The sequence below is a fragment of the Perissodus microlepis genome, chromosome 14 (assembly GCF_051167445.1).
Source record: "Perissodus microlepis isolate ML-2025 ecotype Zambia chromosome 14, ASM5116744v1, whole genome shotgun sequence".
In the NCBI taxonomy this organism is placed as follows: Eukaryota; Metazoa; Chordata; class Actinopteri; order Cichliformes; family Cichlidae; genus Perissodus; species Perissodus microlepis.
In genome coordinates this window covers 14928175-14952232 of record NC_140474.1, presented here as the reverse complement: position 1 = coordinate 14952232, position 24058 = coordinate 14928175, and the positions used below count along the sequence as shown (strand labels likewise).

Genomic DNA, 24058 nt, shown 5'->3' with positions numbered 1-24058 from the left:
TAATTAAATGTTGCAAGAATCAAACTTTCATGAAGCTTAATAGCTTAATCTGTAATTTCAAATGTCAAATACAAAATTGATTTTAGGATTTTGAGAGTAAATGTTTCAAATGCATTCCGGCATTTAAATAAAATAACTGTACTCAACATACAGAAATCAGGATAAAACCTTTGTAAATGATACCCATGATGCCTCTGTGACGTTGGTGGTCTGAAATGTAATATTCCCAGAGAATTTACTGTTTTAGTATATCACCAAATCATATTATAAGTAATATAGAGCTTCAGGCGTTATATTTGTCCTGGCATACTTTCATCTCTTTTTTTCCTGTTTGCTCTGTCTCAATATCAGGAAGGTAGTCCAGGCTAAATAAAATGATAAGTCAAGCATGGTGTGGTTAGTCGTGATGGGCATAAAATCCTTGCATGAGACGCCTCTATGATTCAATTTTTCTAGTTGGATTTTACCATGTTAGGTTTGATAATCAAGTTACCTAACATGCATTTCTTTGGCACATGGAGAACATGCAGCATTTACATGGGAAAGTCCAACTTGACCAGACCAAAATTGTTCAAATTTGAATCATTCTTGTTGATTTAGACTATGTCAGCCAAATACCCCCTTTAATGATTTGTGGAGAAAACGTTGAAGTCTAGGTAATAATAAAAGAGCAGACAGTTTTTAATAGTCTTTATTAGCTTAAGAAGCTATATGGCACTATAATGTGCAAACATTCCCAAATAAGACGTAACAATGATAAAGCAATGCAAAGTTAAGAGTTTCAGCAAATGTGACAATAAACTTTCATTCATAGTTTTACTTCAAGAATATGTATATATATATATGTATATATATGTATGTGTTTGTGTGTGTGTATGTATATATATATATATTTGTGCATCACTAAAGGAAGCAGTGATATGAGGAAAATACAAAACAAAATTCAGAAAATAAAATAAAGAAACTACAAAGTAGGTCTCATTCATGTACATGGATGCTATGCTGATATTCTTTTTTTTTTTTTTTTACGTACAGTAAGTTTGTATTTTACTCATGAAGGGTTTCTTTGCACCACTGTTTTGCTGACTATATTTCTAATCTTAGATTCTAGGAGGTCTCTGAACTTGTCACCCATGAGGAAGTAGAAGATGGGGTTGATTACACTGTGAAAAAAGGCTATAGGTCGGGTCAAGATATAGATACTCTTTATGTGCATCTGTGTGCAAATCTCCAGTCCTGCCCAGTCTTGCATAGTTGCTATTGACACATTTCTAAGCACATGGTAGGGAGTGTAGAGAACCAGAAATAGCGCTGCCGCTGATGCAACCACCTTTAGAGGCCGCTTGTATGATGATGCCGTGCTGCGCTGCAGAGCCCTTTCCTGGACACACAGTAGGTGTGCTATTTGGTAGGAAAAAACACAAAGTCCAAACAGAGGGAGAATATAACCTGTCACTGTCAGCCCCAAGCTGTAGCCAAGCACACTGATATCTCCCTTCAGACTGCCAAAATCTCGGCACTTGGTCCAATTTTTTTCTTTTAGGTCCTGCACCATCAGCGTTATCATTGGGGCAACTTCAACGCTGACAGCTATCCAGCTCAACCCTGTAACAATCAGAGCTGTTCGTGGCCTGAGCAGATAATGGTTCCTCATTGGATACTTTATGAGCAGGAAGCGGTCCATGCTGAGCCAAACCATAAAGAGTATGGAGGAGTAAAGATTTACATGCAGGACGTAGCGGTTGATAACACAAACATAGAGATTGCTCTCTTCTTTGTGATTTGAATAAAGGTAGCAGAGGCGTGGCAATGTGGAGAGGAAAATAAGGTCTGAAACTGCAAGACTGAAGAGGTAAATATTGCAGCTCTGCCACTGTTGTAAACAAAATATATAACCAAGTACAACCAGCAGGTTGCCAAGGAAACCAACAGAGAACTCAATTCCATAAAATGTTGGCAGGTAATAGGTCTCCAGTGCCTCAACTATCTGCGTACAATTAAGCACCTGTAGCAAAAGAGGAATAAAGAGAAGACAGGAGGGAAAGAAGGAGAAAGGAAGAGGACAAAGGGGAGGATTGGGGCAAAATGAGAGAAAAAACAAAGTAAATTATTTATTCAAACTAATTTATCCAGTCAGTTATATCAAAGAATTACATTCTGGAAAAGAAAACTTTAAGGAGATCTCCTTAACTCAAACTGAACACATTGAGCACAATACACATTATATTTGTAAAGATAAGACTTACCATGGTGTAGTTGTTTTGAAAGCTGCTGTTAGCGAGAATATGATGTGCGGTAGTGAGCAGGTGCAACCTCCCTCTGTACACTGGAAACAGTAAACACAGAGTAGTCAGGGTACTGGTGCCACTAATATGACATAAATAGCCATTTCATTTATGGTTTAAGTACACAAACAGTTTGCAAGTTATTTGCATTTACAGCGTGGAAATATGATGCACGCCCAAGAAAACATGGCTACATATATAATATAATTTTCTTATCAAAAGCTCAGATGAGCTCTCCTCCATTATTACCAGCATGATATTGAAATAAGGGTTGGAAAAAAAGAATTTTTAAAATTTTACTTTTCAAATTTTCAATCAAATCAAGTGTTTAAATTCTTCTGAATTTTTGAAAAAAATGTAAACATTTGCATTCAATTGATGAAGACTCGTATAGTTTTATTTGAAATCTTTCCTAATCTGAATAATAAAATAAACATATTTGAGTCTATTTTGTCAACACATATTTCTGCTCGAATATTTATATTGTCTGATTACAACGCATGACTGCTAGCATCACTGTAATATATTCAATATTATTATTATCTATGAATTGATCCCTTAGGCTGCCTTTACAAACATTTGTAAAATAATAAGTTGTTCCGAAGAGCTCACTGAACTCAAGTGTGGGAAAAGGAAACCACTGTTGCAACATGTCAGTTTGTGCAACCGTTTTTTTCCCTTTCTGACATTCGTAATGATAATTTCTAAATAAAATTATTGCAAAGTGAATCATTTATGACCCACAGTGACTCAGCCATGATGTGACAGACCGCATAAAGTTACAGAGCAGGTTCACTGAGTGCTGTTTCAAGATAAAACCTCCATGTCAGTTCCACCGGATTATCCGACAGTACATTCTCCAATGTTATTGATGCTCAAAAGTTAGTTACTGAAGGTCTTATTTTCCCATATTGAAAAATTATAATTTTAGAACACATCATGTGTGGTCTTGGTTAAACCACAATATCAATAGAAGTGTGAAAATAAGATTTTTTTTACCCTTTCTCAGCCACGCCTAACTAAAGTTGAGACTGTCTTCTTTATATGTAAACAAAGCAACAATGTGTTTAAATCTGAAAAACACATCATCAGTGGATTTGGTTAAAGCACAGCATCAGTGTATAAAGAAGATATTTTCATCCATTTAATAAAAGTTGAAGCTATATGCATTTTATGTTAAAACAGCAACAATGTGTTAAAATGTGAAATCACACTCATTGCATGATTCTATAATTTTACTTACAGTCTCCTTTGAGCTTATGGTCTTGCTTGGTAGCTTCTGGCAGTCCTGACTAAAATGGCAAAATTCATAAAAAATGAATCAAAAATGTTTTTATTTCATTGTTTTTTTGTCTAGTCATCCAATGCTACTTTATTTTAGTATACAGAGCTATTTCCCTGGAATTTGTTGTTCAAACGTTAAAGACGTAAGTTCTAAGAGCACTGAAATGTTTTCTAGAAGGTATTTTTGAGTCACTGTATGGTTATACTTGTTCATAAGAAGCTGCAAAAATTTCAGTCACGTACATCTTGCATCAACCAATAGTTGAGTTCCTTTTTAGTTAGAGCATGATTTTCAAAATAATTCTTTACTCACTTCAAAGTAAACTCACACTTCCTCTTTCTGTATTATAAATAATGTGTTATGTAGAACCCAAAATAGTTTTTCTTCTTCACTATCAGTCACTCAATCAGTAGTGTGGATAATTTCAGCATGGCACCCTCAGGCACTTTATTAATAAAGTGGTATGGTTTTGCACATGTTGAAAATGTCACATTCTCACTTCTAAATAAATTGTATGCAGTTTGAGCAAGTGTGCTACTTGAATAGGCCATGTTGGAGGCATGAATTCATGGGACTATTACCTGTGCTAATACAATATTGGCTCAAATTCTTGCTAGTGGGCATCACAACGATTTTGTACAAGGCAGCTGGTAGACTATGCAATGTCTGACACTGCAAATGCATTTGTATGTAGGTGTAGTGAAGCATGGCTGTTTCTTACAACAGCCTCTAATTATCAGCTGGGGAGGAGTGGATGTTCGCGCTATCCTCCTTCATGCCACCACAATCTGGAAGAGCTCGCACAGCTAAAGGACTTGGTTGCTCAGCTGCAAGCAGAAAATCGGCAGATGCGGCAAAAGCGAGAATCGGAGCAACCTGGAACCAGTGCTGCTTCTACAGGTTCATTCACCTATGGGTATTCTGCTATTTAAGCTCCCGTGACTGAGAGACTGATTTATCTTCCTCGGGAGAGGTAGTGTCCATCGTTCAACGGTAAGACTGGAATAGGTATTGCCGAGTGGGTGGAAGAGGTGCAGGCCTGTTTGAGGGTACGACATCTTTCACCAGCCGACCAAACCCTGTTTATCTATGATCACCTGGAAGGCGAGCCCAGAGAAGAGATTAAATATCAGCTTCCAGAGAAGAAAGACGATCGTGAACAGATTTTGACTATTTTACAGGAACTGTATGGGTGTACTAAGTCATATGTTTCTCTGCAGGAGGATTTCTTTTCAAGATGACAGCAGGAGGGAGAGACATTACAGGAATTTTCACATGCTCTTATGTGTCTCATGCATAGGGTTGTGAAACAGTCCCCTAGTGATCTGCTGAACAAAGATGTCTTGCTTAGAGATCAGTTTGTTGAAAATGATTGTTTCTTACGCAGAGAATTAAAGCAGTATGTCCGCGGCCACCCTACTGCCACATTGATAGATGTTCGTCGGGAGGCTATATTATGGGAGCATGGAGGTATGACAAGGGGCAGTAGGGATAGAAGTTACTCGGTTCCCCCGGTGTTAGGATTTCAGCACAGTGTCCAGGAGGTCCCTTTTAGAGGTAGTCTGGCATGTATTGCACCCTATTAATCTAAAATACAGGAGTTGAAAGAGATTCTTAAAAGTCAGCAAGAGCAGTTCGGCTCACAAGGAGTCTTACTGCTTTGAATAGTGCTTCCAAACCATATCCTGCCTCACGTAATAAGGCCGTAATTTGCAGACAGTGCCAGAAGGTTGGGCATTTTGCCAGAGAGTGCCCTGGAGAGCCCACAGTCATGCCTGCTCAGTCAGCTGGTACAGCACTGCAAGCCAGTTCAAGTAATGTTGTTTGTTCTTCCATTCAGGGAAACTTCCGCCCCCTGAACCATTGAGCCGAGGTTAAGGTGGAGGCGTCTTAGGCTCAGAGTCTGTAGTACCTGACCCTTTGCCCCAGGTTATTGGTAGGAAACCAGTAAAACCCGCTGTCCAAGCCACTACCTCAGTCTTCCCTGGGTATGCATTGTCTGACCTTCATGTTTTGCTGGTGACTGACCCCATGATCTGGGAGTTTCTGCAGTTTTGGAGACGGGGGCCTGATGCCAAGGAATGTGGTTGCACTTCAAGGCTGGCCCTCGGGTTGGTCAGGCAATGGCATAGGTTAGTGGAGCGGGATGACATGTTATATTGGAAGGTCTGTCATCCTGGGAGAGAAGAGACGCTGCAGGTATTGTTACCCAAGTCCCACCAGGGTCAGGTTTTGCAGCAGCTGCACCAGGAGCATGGTTATCAGGGTGTTCGGAGAACAGTAGATGTGGTTTCTCAATGGTGCTCAATGGCCTGTCATTTTCTCAATGGATAGGGATGTATGGAGACACCCAACAGTGGTGCCAGGAGTGTGAGCGATGACGGTCGGCTAAAGATGCGCAAACCCATCCTAATGTTTATTTGGGTCATTTGCCCGCATCCCAACCGAAGCAAATCCCTGAAGCTAATTGGTGTAAGACATGCCACGACCAGCGTGTAAAGGAAGTTCCCCTGCGAGAAGGTCAGTTGGTTTATCTGAAGGAAGTTGGGCTTAGAGGCCGTCATAAAATTCAGGATGTTTGGAGTTCAGTGGTGTATAAAGTGCTTTAGGCCCCTGACCAAAATGGGTCCATGTACACTGTTGCTCCGGTAAATAACCTGAGTCATGTGAAACATGTTCGCCGTTCACTATTACAGAAGAAGGTGGAATTTGAGACCCCTTGTCCCTTCAGTGCTCCAGTTCAACCACTAAAAACTGCCCCCATAGCGGAACCTATGCAAGGTGGTGAGTAGTTTTTATTGGTTTCTGAACCTACTCCGGCCCCAAGAAATTGCCAACCAAGACTGGAGACTCCTAGCCCCCGTAGACCAGTCGAGCTAGAACCCTCAATGTCCCCTGTGGTTTGCACAGATCCGCTGCCAGGTATTGCTGATGTCCAGAATGGTGTGGCCCCTTTACGTAGGACTACTCGGGCTAATGCTGGGATGCCCTCGAATCCACATCATCTTCCCCAGGTTGCAGGAAGCACTGCAGGAAAGCTGCTCATTTAGTATCACCCTTAGAGAGTTGTAACAAGACTCTTACGGGCTTGTTATAATGTGGCATAGTAGGGTGGACCCTGACTACTGCTTCTCTCTGTTTCATTACAGGATCGTGCTACACCGCTGCTGTCTTGTCTTATGGTCTTGTTTACTTGTTGTCCTGTTTCTACTTTTAATTCGGTTTATTCCAACTAGGGTCGGCATTTATTTGCCCCTTGTGTGATGGTATTTTACGCTTGATGGTGATGTTTTAAAGTGTGTTTAAAGGAGACTCTAGGATAGAATCTGTATTTGTTGTTTATTTTAGTTGTTTATTTTGTGTAACTCTTCTGTCCTTTTCTTTTGAGAAGGTCCGGCCGTTTGTGGGAGACTAGGCACGTGTGGTGGTTTCCCTTCCTCCAAAGCATGCATGTGTGTACACTGGGGTATAGGTATAACACACCGGTTAGATCGCAGTGAGGATTGCGGTGAGGTCGCACGGGTGAGTAGCCCAGCCAAGTGGTCGGTATTCTCCCTTTATATTTAGTTTACCTGTTTGTCAGGCTGTTACTGTCAGTCCTTTTAATGAACCTTTTTACTTCTATTGGTGATTATCAAATAAAGTATTTTTAGTAATTTTGTTTGTTTCTTTGCCCCACCGCTGCTGCAGATAACAAACCTGCGTGATTGTGATAATTGGTACATCTATTAATCATCTTTTCCTGGGGTGTAACTACCCCTAGGTGGCGTTGTCGAAAACAATAGCATTTAGGTTGGTGGTGTTTCACTCCTCTGTAATCCCTTGCGCCGCTACATTTGGTGTGTGTTGAGGGGATGTAGGTTCGGCGTTAACCTGCCTCAGCCAAATCCTTTCCTCCCCTCCTGGCGCCGCTACATAGGCAATATCAAGAAAGCTTCAGGGCTGCAGTGCATGAGAAATTAAGTCTTGTTTTTTCATTGCAGTGTGAGTACACTGGACAGGCCACCAATCTGATGCAGGGCTCCATTCCAACACTGTGATACTTTTCTTTTTTTCAGCCATTCTGTTATAGATTTGCTGTTGTGGGATCAATGCCCTGCTGCATGACTGCAATTTGGCCCAAACTTCAGCTGTTGGCTTAACGTCTGACTTGAGATTACTTTGGTGACAAGCGGCGCCTCTCCTTGGGGCCAGAGGCCAGTGGGGTCGCCCGAGCACTGCCTGATTGAAATAAATTCAGAGTTTATTCGCAAAGACCTCAGTACTCAGTACAAAGTTGCAAAGACAGTAAGAGAGGCTTGACGCCCCTAAAGGAGCTCCACCTGACTCACACTTGTGCTCACACTTGCTCACAAGTGCATTTCATTAGCAGCTACTCAGACTCAGCAGTATAGGTATACTTTGTTTTTCACAGTCATTTGATAATGTTCTTTTTCACTGCGTGCTAGGCACATATGCAGTGTTTAAAAATGTTTTCATCCAGAACAACAAAACATCCTAAAACTAAAACAAACAAAAAACAAATAGTAAAGTTATATTATTTTTGTCCATAAAAACTCAGACTTGGCCTCCAATACTGCTGTGTGTGTCTTTTTGATTAGAATATGTCCTATAATCTGCACATTAAACAAATCTAGGGCTTCCTTCTTTCATCTGCACAGTATTGCCATAATTAGAAACATTGTGTCTCAGACTGATGCTGAAAACTAGTTCATTCATTTGTTCTATGCAGGACTATTGAAGCTCCTTGATAAGTCATTAGCTGATCCAAAACGCTGCAGCAAAAGTGCTTAGCAGGGTCTAAAAAGGGAGATCCTGTTTCTCACACTTTTCTTTACTGGCACCTGTTAAATCCAGAATTTAGGATCCATCTCCCAAAAAATCATCTTCTTTCATATCTTAAAGACTTCATAGTATGATATTATCCCAGCAGAGCACGTCATAGTTTTCAGTTCACAGGCTCTTTTCCTGTGGAACCAGTTTTCAGTTTGAGTTCAGTTAGGTCTGGATCAGCTAACCCTTAAAGATCCCTTAGTTATGCTTTAATAGGTTTAAGCTGCTAGGGGACTTCTCCAAACCATTCATCTGTCTATGTCTAATATTGTAGTTTACTAATCTTACTATATAAAGTGCTTTAAGATGACTGTTTTTGTGACTTGGCACAATATAAATAAGCCTATATGAAAATGCTGTCTACACATCAAGAAAAACACTTCTCATCATCAGTAAGAGTAAATCAAATGGCTAATATGTTAATGCGACATTGTTGGTTTGTTCATTTTCCAGCATATTGTATTCAACACCTGTCCTGTGGTTACATAACACACTAATCGTGATTATGTTGAGCCTGATGGTGAGTCTACAGTATATTTTGGCAACAGAGCTTACAATGTTTAGCAGCCTTTTGAAAGCACATGACATAGTGCTGAGAGATCATAAGACACATTCGTGTGAGACAAAGTCAGGTTGGACCTTTATTGATTTTTTTTTGAAAAACCTTAAACTCCAGATAAAGCAAGCCAGACATAATACAGCTGGCATGTCCTTATGAAACCCAGGCAGGGACTGTGAGGGGTTTGTTTGGTTACGGGATCAAAAGTAATCTTTCAGCATTCCTGTCTTTAATAGTGTTCAGTTTGTTCTAGCGGAGGCCAGCGCTAGGGCAAAGATGTAAGTCTGTTTTAATTCTCACGTGAGAAAAATCACGCTATGTTTTGCCTATATTTACAGTGGCTATATAATCATCTTTGAATTATGAATTCATTTTTATTCTCCAGATTACATAAAAGACATGGTTATCCAAAGTCAACCATGAAAAAACAGGACCCCCCCCCCCAAAAAAAGCAAAAAAACAAAACCAAACACAAAAGTCTTATCAGCAGTGGTCTGTGATTAAGGCAGACAAAAGTGTGGAACATGACCCTTTCAAAAAAAACAAAAAAAACAACTTAGATATGCTTGCTTTTCTTTTTAGTTTAATTTATTTAAATTATTTATTTCTTTAAATAATGATACTCATAAAATATACTTTACTTAGTTTTCTCAAAGTTAATTAAGTCATATTAATGAAAATAATTTTTCCCCTTCTCATCTCTTTTACATTGTTTTGCTGCTGGGAAAAGAGAAGCGTGCAAGCCTTTGTTTAAATAGCATAATGAAACAGTCACATTATTATTTTTACAATAATGCCTTTTTTGTATTTAATATAGTTCAAGATCTTTTTATTTGCTGTTTTGTGTAGGACAAGAGTGCTCTCTGGTGGCAGGCCTAAGCAAACGTAAGTCTTGCGTATCTTCATGACAGCATGTGCAGCTGAAGGGTTGTTGACATTTCATGCAAATGCAGTCTGCATTACAAACTTTTTGTGTTTTTACGTTGACCACGTGGAGAGGAATTGAGGTTTTTGTGATGTGAACAGTTCAAAGTGATTCTCCAATGCACAACTTGGTGCTCTGTAGTATCCTGGAGAGAAATAAGACATTTTGCTACAAGAAACGGGAAAAAGAGAAACAATTTAATTGAATTTCTTGTAGCATAATTGTTTTATATGGTTTACTTTAGTTTTATTGTTGTTTGCCCCTCTTGTTGGCCTGCCAACTCTGTGCAGCTGCTGCACTAACTGGATGTTATTGAATGCTGAATGCAGTTACAACAAAATGCATCTGTCCCCTTCAAAACTGCCGTGTATGTGCTTTTGGAGCAGAGTAAAGCATCTGTAAAATGAAACCATGAAAGTGTAAATATGTACTTCATGTTGTGTTTGTTGTTTACATCAAAAGACAAGCTGCATGTCGTATAAATGAGATCCACTGATAAGCAGACTGTGTTCATATTCAGGGGAACTGTATACAAACCATAACATGGTTTTATTACATTTGTAAATTTTGTGTACCAGCCTCAGCAAACATTGTATGATGCCAATTTTTTGCAGCAGAGGGCAGCATTAAGTCAATACTCATATATCGGGCTGAAATTCCAAGTGTCCTACCTTAGTTTATAAAGAAATACATAGATAGAATTGTGTAGATAGACAAAGAACTTAGTTTTAAAAAAGTATCAACATTTGTAGCTAAAAATGAACAAGTTAAGAATCATAAAGATGCGTTTTTGTGGGATAGTGAATGACAGTAAAATAATGCAGAAGGAGACAGAATGAGAGTCAGTAAGAATATAGATAACAGAGCAGAGGGTGCATCTGCCTGCAATGTCATAGCGCTCTCATAATTTGTATTTGTGTGTATGCATGTGTTAGTTGATCTCTGTTTGAGACAAACTTAATCTGCTTAGACGAACGCTCTCCACCTGAGACGACCAATTAGTCCCAAATGTACCCTGAGGTATTTGTGTGTACACAAAGAAAAACAAAGATGAAGAAAACAAGAATGACTAAAGGGAAGAGAAAGGAGTGGGTGGCGCAAAAGGAAAAAAAAATCACATCTGTTGATAGAATAAGGCCATATTGTTTGGTCTGACAACAATTGGTATAATTTTAAGGACATTTTCATGGTGCAGTAAAACATGAGTGAGGTGAGTGAATGTCTGCTTCATGCAGGCTGATTCTCAGTGAGTGTTCCCATTAGTCTCTGCAACTTACACAGCTGTCCTAGTTCTGGAAGGTGACACACTTAGAGCTTTATCACTACAAGTCTGCACTAATTATCGACATGGTTCACATTTGACAGTGGGTTAATTGGATCACAATTCGACACAGCAAATGGTCTTGTAAAGGTTTAACATGTATGAAATTACAGAGGTGAGGATGAGAGATAAATTACCTCAATTCTTGAAATATGTCCAAAACCTTCGTTCGTCATAAACTTTTCTCTACATGAATGCGCTTTTGAATCCTTTTTGTCTTATTTAAATGTTTCTCCTCTATCATCATTTCAGCCTTACCTAACTCTTTTTTAAAATCATGTCCTTCATTTTCTTCCAGTCCTCAATTTCCAAAATGTTCTCAGAGGCACGATCAGGCCATGTTTCAGTAATTCATTCAGTGTTTGTCTGAGCAGCACACAAATTGGCCTTCACAGACAGAGGGGAGATTGGGGGCTTCACCTGCTCCTGTCCCCTTGTTGGGGTCACAGGCAGGTCCAGCTACGCAAGCTGATTTTAAAAATGTTCAAAGCCTCCAAACACTTCTTGTTTTCATTGTTCAAGTGGGAATCCACAGCGACAGAATGGGGGCAGTTTCAGAGCTGTTTAGACTCAGGATGTTTTATCCATGTCAGACGCTTACCATTTATTAATGTAATTTATTAGCCCACCACCCAATGTAAGCTTTATGCCACAGCTGCTCTAAATTAACACTTTTTAAAAAATGTTTCTGTAATGGATAATCCGGCTCTATGCACAAGCTGTTTAATCAAAATGATATTTTTGAAAATTATAGTTTTACGCATAAGCAGTAAAAAAAAAGTAATTTAGCGCACATTTTTATTTTTTGTATAAGAAGCCACATTGATGCCACAACTGGACAGCTTTCTCTTAGATATAGATCACTATTACTTTTTTATGCTTTTTTATGTTTAAAATCTGTATGAAAATGTGTAATAATATGCTATGCTAATAAGCTAATATGCTAATTACTTTTGTAGGTTCGCTTTCACACATCACAACATAATTAAATAAGCACGATTGCCATATCTCTCTTTTATGAGTTTTGTGTTCATGGACCTGCAGACGCTCTTAGTGCGAACCGTGATCTCCTTTGATAACGTTTGGTATTCTTTGCTGTGCTGTGCATCTATTTCATTTTCAGTCACTGCAGTTCCAGAAGCTTGTTTTACACACGCTGGTGGTGTATGCTGTGTAAGGCTTTCTCAGCGTTACTGATATGATTGCCTCTTCTGTCTACTGGGACACATAAATTCAAAACCACCATCAGGTCAGCTAACTGTCTGCTAATCGCTTCGCTAGTCACTGAAAACGTTGCTGAAAGCTAAATTTCTCAGCCTTGGCTAAGTGCTGCGTATAACCTTTACATGTTTTCACTTCAATCTCTTATCGGCAGCCCTTAGAGTTAGTCAAGCACAAGGTTAAGTTGTGGCTATATCCAGACGCTTTATGGTTGTATGCTGTTACGGTCATGCGAGCTCTCCGCTTTAATGCTGTCCTGCTGTGCTCATGGCCTACAGTACAGCTTCAGATAACATTTGGTTAGGTTGCGCATATGTTCTCTGACGGTGAATTGTCAGGACTGTCAGCAGCAACCTGCTTTCAATTATCCTCAACAGTAGCTTGTAGATTTTTCACAAGCTACGAAACTTGTTCCCCATATTAAACTGCCAGTTACTGTGACACACACACACAGGGGTGCACTCTAAATGGCAGCATCTGTCTATGATTTGCCTGTTTGTGCTCAGAGTCCACATGAATTGTTATCATTCATTTGGCAGGTGTGAGTTTTCTGTGGAGGATTTCCAGGCACATGGCACGCACACATGCACACACACACTCTTAAGGATCTTCTCTTGTTTCATTACTGGCATCGCAAGTTTTACTGATGTGAACATATCCACAGTGCACACAAAATAATGGTCCTCCTGTTCTGCATCTTGACTTGATGACATCATACTGCTGCTGGTGATGGGGAACCTGGGAGCTGTGAAACAGGTTACATTATGTAAAGCCCACTGTAATGGTTTAGAACAGCGAGTGTCTTGTAAACTGCTGTGATGACTCTGAAGCCATGTACATTGCTCTAGACAGCAGGTGCTCATAACAGGAGTATTCAATGAGCACACCAGCTCTTTTATCACTCTTTCACTGGAGATCAGTGTCTCTGTCAGCTGACAGTCAAGTGGGCCAACAAAAAACCCCCAAAAAACACGTCCATTTCCGAAAATGACATCAGAAGTTTTTAACTTTCAGCTTGTTTCCTTTTTCCTCCTGTCTGGATTCTTCTTGTTTCTCTGTCGTCATCATTGCAACGGTCTTTACTTTCGTTCTTTCATTCCCTCACTATGCTATAGTATAAAATCAATCATAGCTCACATAAACACAGCTAGAGAGGTTTTTTTGTCAATGGACCAATGGCTTGTCATACCAGCAACCTCCTAATTGGTGTCACAAAGTGTCAGGGGACGAGGAAATTTTCAGGCTCCACAGAGAACTTCACTGAAATCTGTCTCCACGCTTAAGAACACAGAGCTCGCTACAGGCGCTTGGAGGGAAAATATTGCATTGAGCAGAAGGTGGATGGTATTCTCACATCAGTTTGACAAGATAAAAAGTAACGTGATGAACTAAGGTTTCACACTTAGCCGAGTTCACAATATGAAGCCTGACAGCTTAAAGTCTAAAATATCTTACTATAAAAGGCATCCGTGTCAGAGGTGAAGAATTACGACTTTCCTCTGTGGGGTCATTGACTTCCTGGTTTGTATGTGTTGGCACTAGATGACGGGGCTCACTTTGCCAGCCATTGTTGAAGTGGTCAAAAGTTCTCCTAAATAGCACACCCACAGGAATTTCTCTTGGTCTGCTTGGCTTTAAGAAAATAAATAGAGGAAATATGGAGAGAGATGATGTTTGGAGGTGCTCACCAGGAGAAACTAAACCATTAAGATTTTCAATGGTTGTGCTGTGGTCAGGAACAGTTATTCGGTTTCTTTTATTATACTTAGATATGTATAAAAGAAATACAGAAAAATACATAATAGATGCATATTTGTAACTGCTCGTCATTGTTAGTGCACGTGGTCTGTTTATCTAAGCAGTCTATCTAGTGTTTCTACCTTCATGGTCGTTATTGGTCAGTAACGCTGCCTTCTTCTCTTTTCTCTCCCCAGGTGGCAATTATGCACGGCAGTGTCTCATCTCTGTGCTTTGGTGCACACATACATGGAAAAAATGGTAACAGAACAAACGGAATCTCTCCCATCTCCCATTTCTGCTCGTGCGCCCTCTGTCATTGCCTCTGTCAGCAGGTAGATGGGGTGAAGGTCTTGCCCTGTGACATCCCAACTCTCTGCTAGTCTCACGGTGGCTCACATTTCGGGACCGTGGATTTGATTAGGCTCATATTGGCTGGCTGACTCACTGTCCTTGAGTTATGTTGCACTGTGAAGGGAGAGTCTGCATGGGTATGTGGTCAAGGAGGGATGGAGCTAAATTAGATTTTTGCTCAGATGGAAAACTAAAATAACCCCGCGCAGAATCTCTGCTCTGTCAGTGCCACAATTCCTCACTCGATTTGTAATTCAAAACACGACCTTGTCTTTAGAAAAATCATACAAACAGTACTTTTGTTTTAAATTTTCCACACGCCGCACCTCTCTGTGAATGGCAATGTTGGGTACGTCTGTCAGCACGCATTTCTATTCATAACTGAAATATTTATATTGCCATTTCAGATGAACTGCAAGGTTCCTTGACTCTCATACAAATATCAGGTCAAAACAGTTCACGAGCAAATACCTAGAAAATAAAGGAAAAAATAGAAGTCAGTAAAGTTTACCTAAGGGCTCATTTGCAATATTAGCTTGCTGCTAACAGATGGGGGACATGGCAAACACTGACTGCTTAAATCTTGCAGCGTGGAACTTTTGTCTCTGCTTGTAATGAAAATAATTACACAAACATTGTATACAGATGGTTATGATACATACCCCCAATGTCTCCAATGGGGAAAAGTGGCATTGGGATAATTTTATGTTGCTTACATTTTACATAAACGCTTACATTTTAAGTCTTTAATCCTTTGAATGAATTCTTTATTTTTATTGTTTTGTTTTTTTATCTTGAGATGAAAAACTTACTAGGTTTTGTTGACATAGACTTAGCCAGACTAGTCTTTGTCAACACTACAGTAGCTGTAACATTTGTCCCGGTGGAGCTTTAGTCCCTGCATTTTGTTAAAGTGAGACAATTTGGAATAAAGAGCAAAGTTTTACTGCAAAAAACATGCAAAACTGAAATATTTTTGGTTGTCTGACTGATGAGAAGCAACATCATAGATCACATATCTCACTGCGAGATAGTGACTGCATCCTGTCAGAGTTGGTTTAGACAGTCGTGATCGTGGAGCAGAATAAACCAGACATAAACTAAACTTGAAGAAAAACCCTGGACAATCCTCAAAAGGTGAAGATATAGGGGAGAAGCAATGCATGACTGCCTGAAATGTCTGAAAGACCTAAAAGTTAGGGTATTGAGCAGATTCAAAAGATGCAAAAGTCTTGGGTCACCCCTCACTCCTTTATGCTTTTCTAGGAAAATGTAAAATAGAGTAGTCTTCGGGAATAGATCTCCAGGCTGGTATAAAGCTGGTGCCAATCCAGATGGTATTTCATGGTGCATCAAAGTATGAATGTGTTCATGTGTTATACAGGTAACTTTAGACAGTCACTGTTGTATCTCTCTCCTGACTTTGTCCATACATATTGATGACGATGAATTGAATCAAAATTTTCAATTTCAAATGTTATTGTTATTGTTAATCTCTGCCTCGCTTGTCTCTCTGCCATCAACCCCAACTGTTTGTTTCAGATGGCTGCCCCTCCCTGGTTCTGCCAAAGGTTCCTTCATGTTAAAAGAGTTTTTCCTCCCCACTGTCGCCGAGGGCTTGCTCAAAAGGGTTTGTTTGATTGTTGGTGTTTTCTCTGTATGGTATTTACAATGTAAAGTGCCTTGAGGCAACAGCTGTTGCGCAAGTAAGATCTTACTATATAAACTTAAACTATATAAATAAAAGAAAATTGAATTGAAACGTGCATAGTGCCTATAGTTGTATGTTGTTGGTAGCCTTTGTGTTCTGTGTTAAGTGCCTTTTTATGCTTTATAAAGTACCTTAACAAAAAGGAAAAAGAAACCTCTGATAATGAACAGGAGAAAGCCAACTGGCCAATGTCCAATGTACAAATGTTCAGAAAGCCTGGTGAACAAATCGTTCAAGACCATTTAAAAAAAAATACAAGTTTGGAAACAAAATAAAGAAATGAAGTGTGGCTTAAGAATTCTGCACACTACATCTGTAGATAACAGCACAACTGTAGACTCACTTTAGGTTTAATGTTCAGTCTATCTGTATAGGGAGCAGTATTTTTTCCTAAAACCTGGCTCTGTTTAAAGGTTGCGAACCTTCAAACGTCAACTTCAGATTATTAGATTTTGGATAGCGTGCTTTTACCACAGTGGCACTGTACTCATTGTTCTTCACAAGCACAATTTGTATGATATATATGCTCTGTCCCTTTGCCTCTGTAGTGGAACACCAGCACAGTTTCATGGCAGTTTTATGAAATAGTCATGAAATTCAATCTGTTAATTCAAGATAATGGACATTTTGCTCTTTTGTATTTGCAGACACAAAAACCAGCCACATGCAGTATTGGTTCCAGTGAAAAAATCCAAAGACATGAAATTTCCTATTAAAACGAGTTTCTTTACCACGAAAAAGCCCGTTTGTTTACCTGTATAACCTGTATATTACCACATTCACACATTACTTAGCTTTGTGTATTTTTTTTAAAAAACAAATTCTCCTTAGACCTTGGTCACAGGAGAGGAAATTCCACTAATATGAACTGAGGGATGAAACTTTCACAAAAACACAAGACCTCCCTATGTCAGAGGTTTGCTCTGGCTCCTCTGGTATCGTTAAGCTTGGGTTAGTAAGCCACTGTAGCTATGGTACAAGGAAATAACATTACTCGTGGCCCTCTGGTAGCAGAGCCCACCTCCACTTTCTACTACAAGATGCACACTGTCAAAGTGCTTTAGCTTATGTCACAGAAATACAGTAACCTAAAAAAATAAGTTTGCCGAGTTCATCGTTTCTCACATCTGTATCCAATTTTATCTCCTTTTTCCAGCCTTGCAGCTTATGAAATGCTAGTTATGGGTTCATTATCAATTACCCTGTTGGTAGCACATCCAACCAGGTTTTAGGCTTTTTCAATTATCTATTTATTTTTGCTAACAAATTGAACTGAGAAGGAGAAGAATTCAAGCAATAAAAAGTCAGGGGAGAGCCATGAATTGTGTCCCCCTCCAGTGTGTGCATGACTTAATTGCTCTCTGTCTTTGTGATATTGGGCCACGAGCACACACACACACACACACACACACACACACACACACACACACACACACACACACACAAACCTGGCTCTGAAAGATATAGTAAATTTGCTCTGGAATCACATGACGTGTGAAACAGATGTGCTGCTGATAAGCACACTGAAACAAAGACCGTTGAACGGGTAGAAATGGTGCAGTAGGGCAGGAGGAGGTTTACATGTCATTCTAAAGAAAGCTTCCCAGATTCCACTAATCTGAGCCTGGATTCTTGCTGAGTTAAAAACTCTCTTTGACTTATAACATGACATATTTCTCTCTATAGATCCTTTATTTTTCTTTTATTCAATTCCCACAATTTCTTTTGCATTTGCTCTCTTTTGTTTGCCAACGTTCTGTACGAAAAAGCTTCAACACCTAGGCTGGCCTGGCCTGCTGACTATACAAACAGCTTTATAGCATTCCTGAGCATGAACTATGTCTTCTCTTCACCTCTGTGTACACACTACACATTTCCTTTCCAAATCTATTATACCCTTTGCAGAGAGACCTCCCTGGAACATCCTCACCCCTGCGCTGCTTCATCTTTGTTCCATATTTAACCAAATCGCCACAGATTGCAGCCTTGCCTCCTCTACCCGCACTCCCCACTCTGGTTTTTATTTCTTTATCTGTTTTGTGTAAACGCTGTATACACATGGTACGCAAGCGGGCACATGGTCAGCTGCATTCTGTGTTTACACGAGCAGGGACAGAGGCATGCCGATGGTTTAAGCACGGTAAACATATCTTAAATGGATGTCTGCTCCACAGTGTGGGTGATGTCATCACGTGTGCTCCCTGAGCCAAGTTCAACATTCTACACATGCAAGTGGCGAAGAGGGACGCCACACGCAGGAAAACATATGACCAAAAAAGACAATCCACCATTGGCTCTTGCATCAGTAGTCTGCAGCAAACATCATTAAGCTAAGAACTGTGACTAGCAGAGCAAAGAATTGAGTTAACTCAGACAGTCAGCTTTCATTTAGACTCATTAGGTTACAGCTCATTCTTAGGCCTGACACAAAACCCTCGTTTTTTTCCCCCATCTTTCTTTCATTTCTAACCCCTTTGTAGCTTCCGTGTTCCCTTCCCATATCTGCTTAGTTTTCTTTATCCTTCCTTGGATACATGCAAAAAGAAGTAAGAAAGAACACTTATAAACACCAATATTTACACTGCACAGTAGAATGATTACTTATGAGCTGATCCCGTGGCAGACTGCAGCCTGTTTTTAAGTCAATGACTCACTGTGAGCAATGGTTAAGGACTGAGAGATGGAGCTGCAGTCAAGAAGCTGAGAGCTGGCTTACAGAGGCTGGGATGAAGGAAGACAAGTTCTCTGCTGCTCTGCCTTAGATGGTTGTGTCTGGGAACAGGGTTTGTTTTTTGCATCCCCTCCTATTTGTCTGCTTTTATTTTCTCTTAGCACAAAAAAGAGCACTTGTGAGTAAAAGTATGTCTGCGCAGAAATGTGCATACAGTGCTTTCTGTTGTTTGCGTGCACATGAATAATTCAGGAATGATGCTGTTGTTAATGCCGGTCTGGAATTTTATATTCAAATTATTTCATACCATTTGTTCATTCAAAACACATGAATATGCAAGGCGTGTTTTTCATAATCTTTTTTTAAAAATCTGGTCTGTCGTGCATGCAAAATTAAATAAATATGTATATGTAATAATATGTAATAATATGTGAGTTGCTTACAAATAAGACCCCATATTAACAATTGGTTTGATTAGACAAAGAACCGTAATTTTAAAATCTCGGTGCTAAATCCATGAGAGGTTAAACTTGTCTCACTGGAAAATGATCATGTCCAAAAGGGCTCTCTCTCTCTTTCTTACACACATTTTCTAACCCTTTATATTAGCTCCAGTCATACCAGCCAGGAGACCAGCCCATGACCCCCTAGTAGCCACCAGTGGATACAGAAAAAAAATTATTTTCTCCAGCTAGCTGGTGAGTGTCGCTTGCTGTCGCTGCATGTAATGGCTTGCAAATGGGAAATATGTTGTTGAACTAAAAAGCTCCTTGAGATTGCTTTGGATTCTAGCAGATTGCCACAGTCACCTGTTGTTTATATGTAACATGCTGATTTGCTACTTGCCAAGTGGTTGCAAAGCTAAGAGGAGTGCACCACAAATGAGAAAAGGAGATCATTCAATGTTAAAGTAAAAGCTGTGCTTCACTGCTGCAGCAAACATGTCTCAAATGATGCAACTGTATTGCTTAGGAGTAATAATAGGGATTGGATCCATAAATGTGCAAAATGTTGTACCGGTGTTAAAATTGTTGAGATTCTTTAGCCTTAAGCAGCTTTTTGACTGTTCCATCCCTGGACCTACATTTAAAAAAACACTGATTGATTTTAACGCGCTGCAACCTTTCAGTATCATTTTTCAAACAGCTGTATAATGACTAAACTTAAACATGTAGGGCTTACCTTATTTTACACTTAGCCCTTTTTATCCTGTGCTGTCTTTTTCCATAGTGCTCCCAACTTGTGACAACTGCAGTAACTGTGTGATACTAAAGCTGGTGCTCTGTGCCTCTGTGGTAGAACTGAGAGTAGACAGTAGCTTGTATAAAATGCCTTCTACTTTGTGTTTAATATTTGTCTTAGTTTACAAACCAAACTGGACTAGGTAACCAGGTAACTCCTGAGGAGTATGGGTAATGTAGTCTCGCAGAGTGTCTGTCTCAGGGTAGGTCTGAGCTCCCTGGCAGAGTACTATAAGGGGATTGGATATGCTCTGCTAATGCTATTAGTGCTGCAGCTGGGGATTACTGTCTCCAAAGGAAAGGGGAAAAGGGTGTGAAAAGTGAGAAATCATTCCGTCAGGGAATGTGTGTGTGACAGAAATTTGCATGTTTGGATCCATGTTGAAAGAATTTAAGGAAATCCACATAAACCGATGCACACCAACAAAGACACCAAGTCCATGGCTTCAATGCAAAGTGTTGTGTGATTTATTTATTTATTTTTACATTTCTTTTGACTATCAAAGTACTCCAGAGATTTGAGTTAATTAGTCTATTAGGCTGGCCAGCACCTCTGAGAAGCAGACTTATTTTTAGCTAAAAGAGACATATATACATGTTGTGACTGTATTGCACACAGATTATTGGCTTCTCTCCTATTTGTCTGTTAGAATATTTTGCAGGATGCCAAGAAAGAAAGCATTGCTTTCACACACACACACCTATCTATCTATCTATCTATCTATCTATCTATCTATCTATCTATCTATCTATCTATCTATCTATCTATCTATCTATCTATCTATCTATCTATCTATCTATCTATCTATCTATCTATATAATGTACCTGTGCTCCTCTGGTAGCAGGCATACACTACAGTGCATACATGAGAATGTTTAAATATGCATGATGTTCAAAGGGATGATAAAACAGTCTTTCTCAGAGACCCTAAAGGCAACTGTAAATCACTACTGAAAAAGAACATGTGGAAGATCAGCGGATTTCAGTATACAGTACATGTTACACAAAGGAGGCATGCTCTTGATCGTCCATCAGGCTTTCCCCATAGTTAGAAACCAGCTGTTAACGAAGAATGCATGCCTTCCGGGTAAGCTGTTCGGATTCAGTAATGTAAAATAAATGCAAAAATAAAAAAATAATAAGTGTTCTAAATCACTAATCACCTCATTTGGTAAATATCATAGCATTACCAATGTGTGCAGTGTGTATCAAGAACTCACAATTATCCATGGCAAAATTATTTCACAACACATTTGTTTGTCCAATAAAACAGAACATCTTTTATACTGCCTGCTGCTGCTGGAGATGATTTTCTTAGGTTTTTCTGATTACAACAGAGCTAGCAGTTTAACTCTTACATACATTTTAAGTCAAATTTGGCCTGTTTTGACAATAAAATGTTATTCTTTTAGCCTCAAATTAGATGAATTATCCTGAAGTTACCCAAAATACAGAAATAAATGAAAATATTTTTTGAAACAAATTGGACATAGTTGTACAGTTGCTACTAATTTTTATAAACCAAGACTGTTCTGGGTCAAATTGAACCCATATCTGTTTAGATTCATTTTAGATCCACCTGTGTAAGTCAGTTCAAGGACAATGGTGATTTTTGAGAAGCTTGAATCAGTGCCATTTCAATGAGTGTGGAAAACACAAATGCAGCACAGCTTTCCTACCACTTTTACAATTACCTTATAATTTGTATGCTTTGTATTCTAAATATGAATTAATGTTGAATTAGTATTAATAATTATAGTTGGTAGTTATGACAATTTTTTTATGGTGAGATTCTATGACGAGTGTTTCACTGTTTTTACAAGGTTTCACAAGGTTTTATAATAAATCCCATCAGCTCCAGTATGTTCCTGCCATTTTCACTTTTTGTAGAATATACTTAAACTCATTGTGCCTGTTGGGTTTTTATCTCATATTAAATAGGTGGTATTGCAAACAGAATCCCAAATCCCCCCCACCCCCTCTGAAACGAGCAGAATAAATCATCTATTTATTAACACAGGCTATTTATGCATTCCAACTACTATCTGCAGTTCGTAGTTCAAATTCACTTGGAATTCTTGGAAATTTGGCCACATTTCAAAGTATGAAAAGGGTTACTACTGAAATAAATGAAGCAATAAAAACTCACATGTTTTGAAAAACTTCTAGAATTGGGGTTTCAAATTCAAGCCCATTAGTAGAGAAAGTCAGTGTTTGTTCATGCATTACTAATCAGATAAAATCTGCGCATAAACAACGTTTTTTTGTATCATTGTAACATACTATAATAGCCAGTTAGTTGAAAAAGGTATGTGCATCTCTTAGACAAAAGCATGTCTTTTCTTTCTCAACTATTTCTAAACTGTCATGAAACCAAAGCTTTGTTTTTCCTCTGTTATCCTTCACCCGTCTGTCTCTATGTCTTAGCATCTGTTCTCTTTCTTCAGCACTCTATTCAGTATTCATTATGTCTCCCTGTCCTTCCCTTGCCATCTCACACATTTACACATCTTTCTGCTACTTGCAATGAGTCTAGAGATTGCCCTTATTAATATTTACCAACACCAAGTTACCAAGGGCAATCTGCTGAGATTTGTTCACTCCCACCATATTTTATGTGCATGCATCCATTCTTCTGTGTGCTTCAGACTGTGCTGTGTATGTATATGTGCTTGCCCGGGTGTGTTTTATTTTTCAGAATTCTAACTCTTCTCTCAGTAGCCTTAGGTATACTTCGATCAAACCCAAGAGTAACCTACGTTATCTGAGACATCAAGGCCTCCTTCGCATACAGCGCCTTTCCTACTGTACCTCATACACAAAGCTTTTTAAGAGCCCCATTCCATTATTTATTTTGAGGTTAGCTTGAGTCTAAATTTGATGCAGAGGATTTTCTAACAGCATTGTTAGGTAACTGATAATTCTGTGTCTCCACATTTTTTTCGAGTTACGCAGCAACAAGCAAGGTTGCAACAAGATTACATTATTCTGTTTGAGTAGCACTTGCAATGAATGTTCTTCTATTGACCACTTTTCAACAATTTACATTATTTTCTCAACAATTGAGTGGCATTCATCTGTGGAAGGCAGTCAGGGGCGGCAGTGCTGAACTGCTTGTCAAGCTGACAGCCAGAGGACAATCCAACCTGGTGAGCAGATCTGACTGAATAACTGGAACAAGCAGGGTTATTTGTCTACTCAATGCTTATGTTTCTGATTGCATAGTTAACCCATTATTTATCTTTGTTGTCCTTTAGTTACAGTGTGGTTGATGGTCCTTGTGGTCAACATACTCACAATAGTGAAATGAACTACCCACTAAAAGTTTTAAAAACCTTCACACAAAATGCGTGCAACTCTTGGGGGGAAAGAATCTAGGCATTAGTATTGTGACACTGAACACTGTCAGTTCTGGAGGAATGCACTTCCAGTTATTTGTAATACATTCTGTTGCACTCAAGTTAATTGTTCTACCCTGCAGTTACAGTTTAGACATTTCCTTGTATGGATGAATGATGTGTGATGAGATTGTGATTACAGTTCTGCCATTACAGAAACCTCTGAAAGCAATGGCAATTGGCCACAAGTTCTCACATCTTATAAATGATGGCTTTCCTTTTATGGTCCATCATGAGCAAGATTTTGGTGGTAAATAATTGGTAAAATCAGTTTTATTGGATATTACCCTCTGTTTATCCTGCCTGTGCACATAACATAACTAAAGGTCTTGTACAGGGGTGCAGGGGCAGGGATAGCTCAGTAGGCAGAGTGGTTGCCCCATGATTGGAAGGTCGGTAGTTCAAATTTGTTGAACGGCTGTTACGTTCTTGTACATTCCCCATACATGAGTGGGCGTCACGTGTGTTAGTTAAGTTTTCTACAAACAAAACAACGAACTCCCTTACCCCTCCAAA

At 39.3% G+C, this 24058-nt stretch overlaps 1 protein-coding gene across 1 annotated transcript in view; it reads right to left on the bottom strand.

The window, feature by feature from the left end:
* Window positions 1–992: 992 nt before the first annotated feature.
* LOC146373660 (succinate receptor 1-like) overlaps window positions 993–24058 on the bottom strand; it is a 52186-nt gene continuing 29120 nt past the window's right edge. The window contains exon 3 of the mRNA XM_084950131.1: window positions 993–2005. Within this exon, the coding sequence (XP_084806257.1) occupies window positions 1052–2005 (954 nt within the window). The 3' untranslated portion in view covers window positions 993–1051. The remainder of the gene's footprint in view (window positions 2006–24058) is intronic.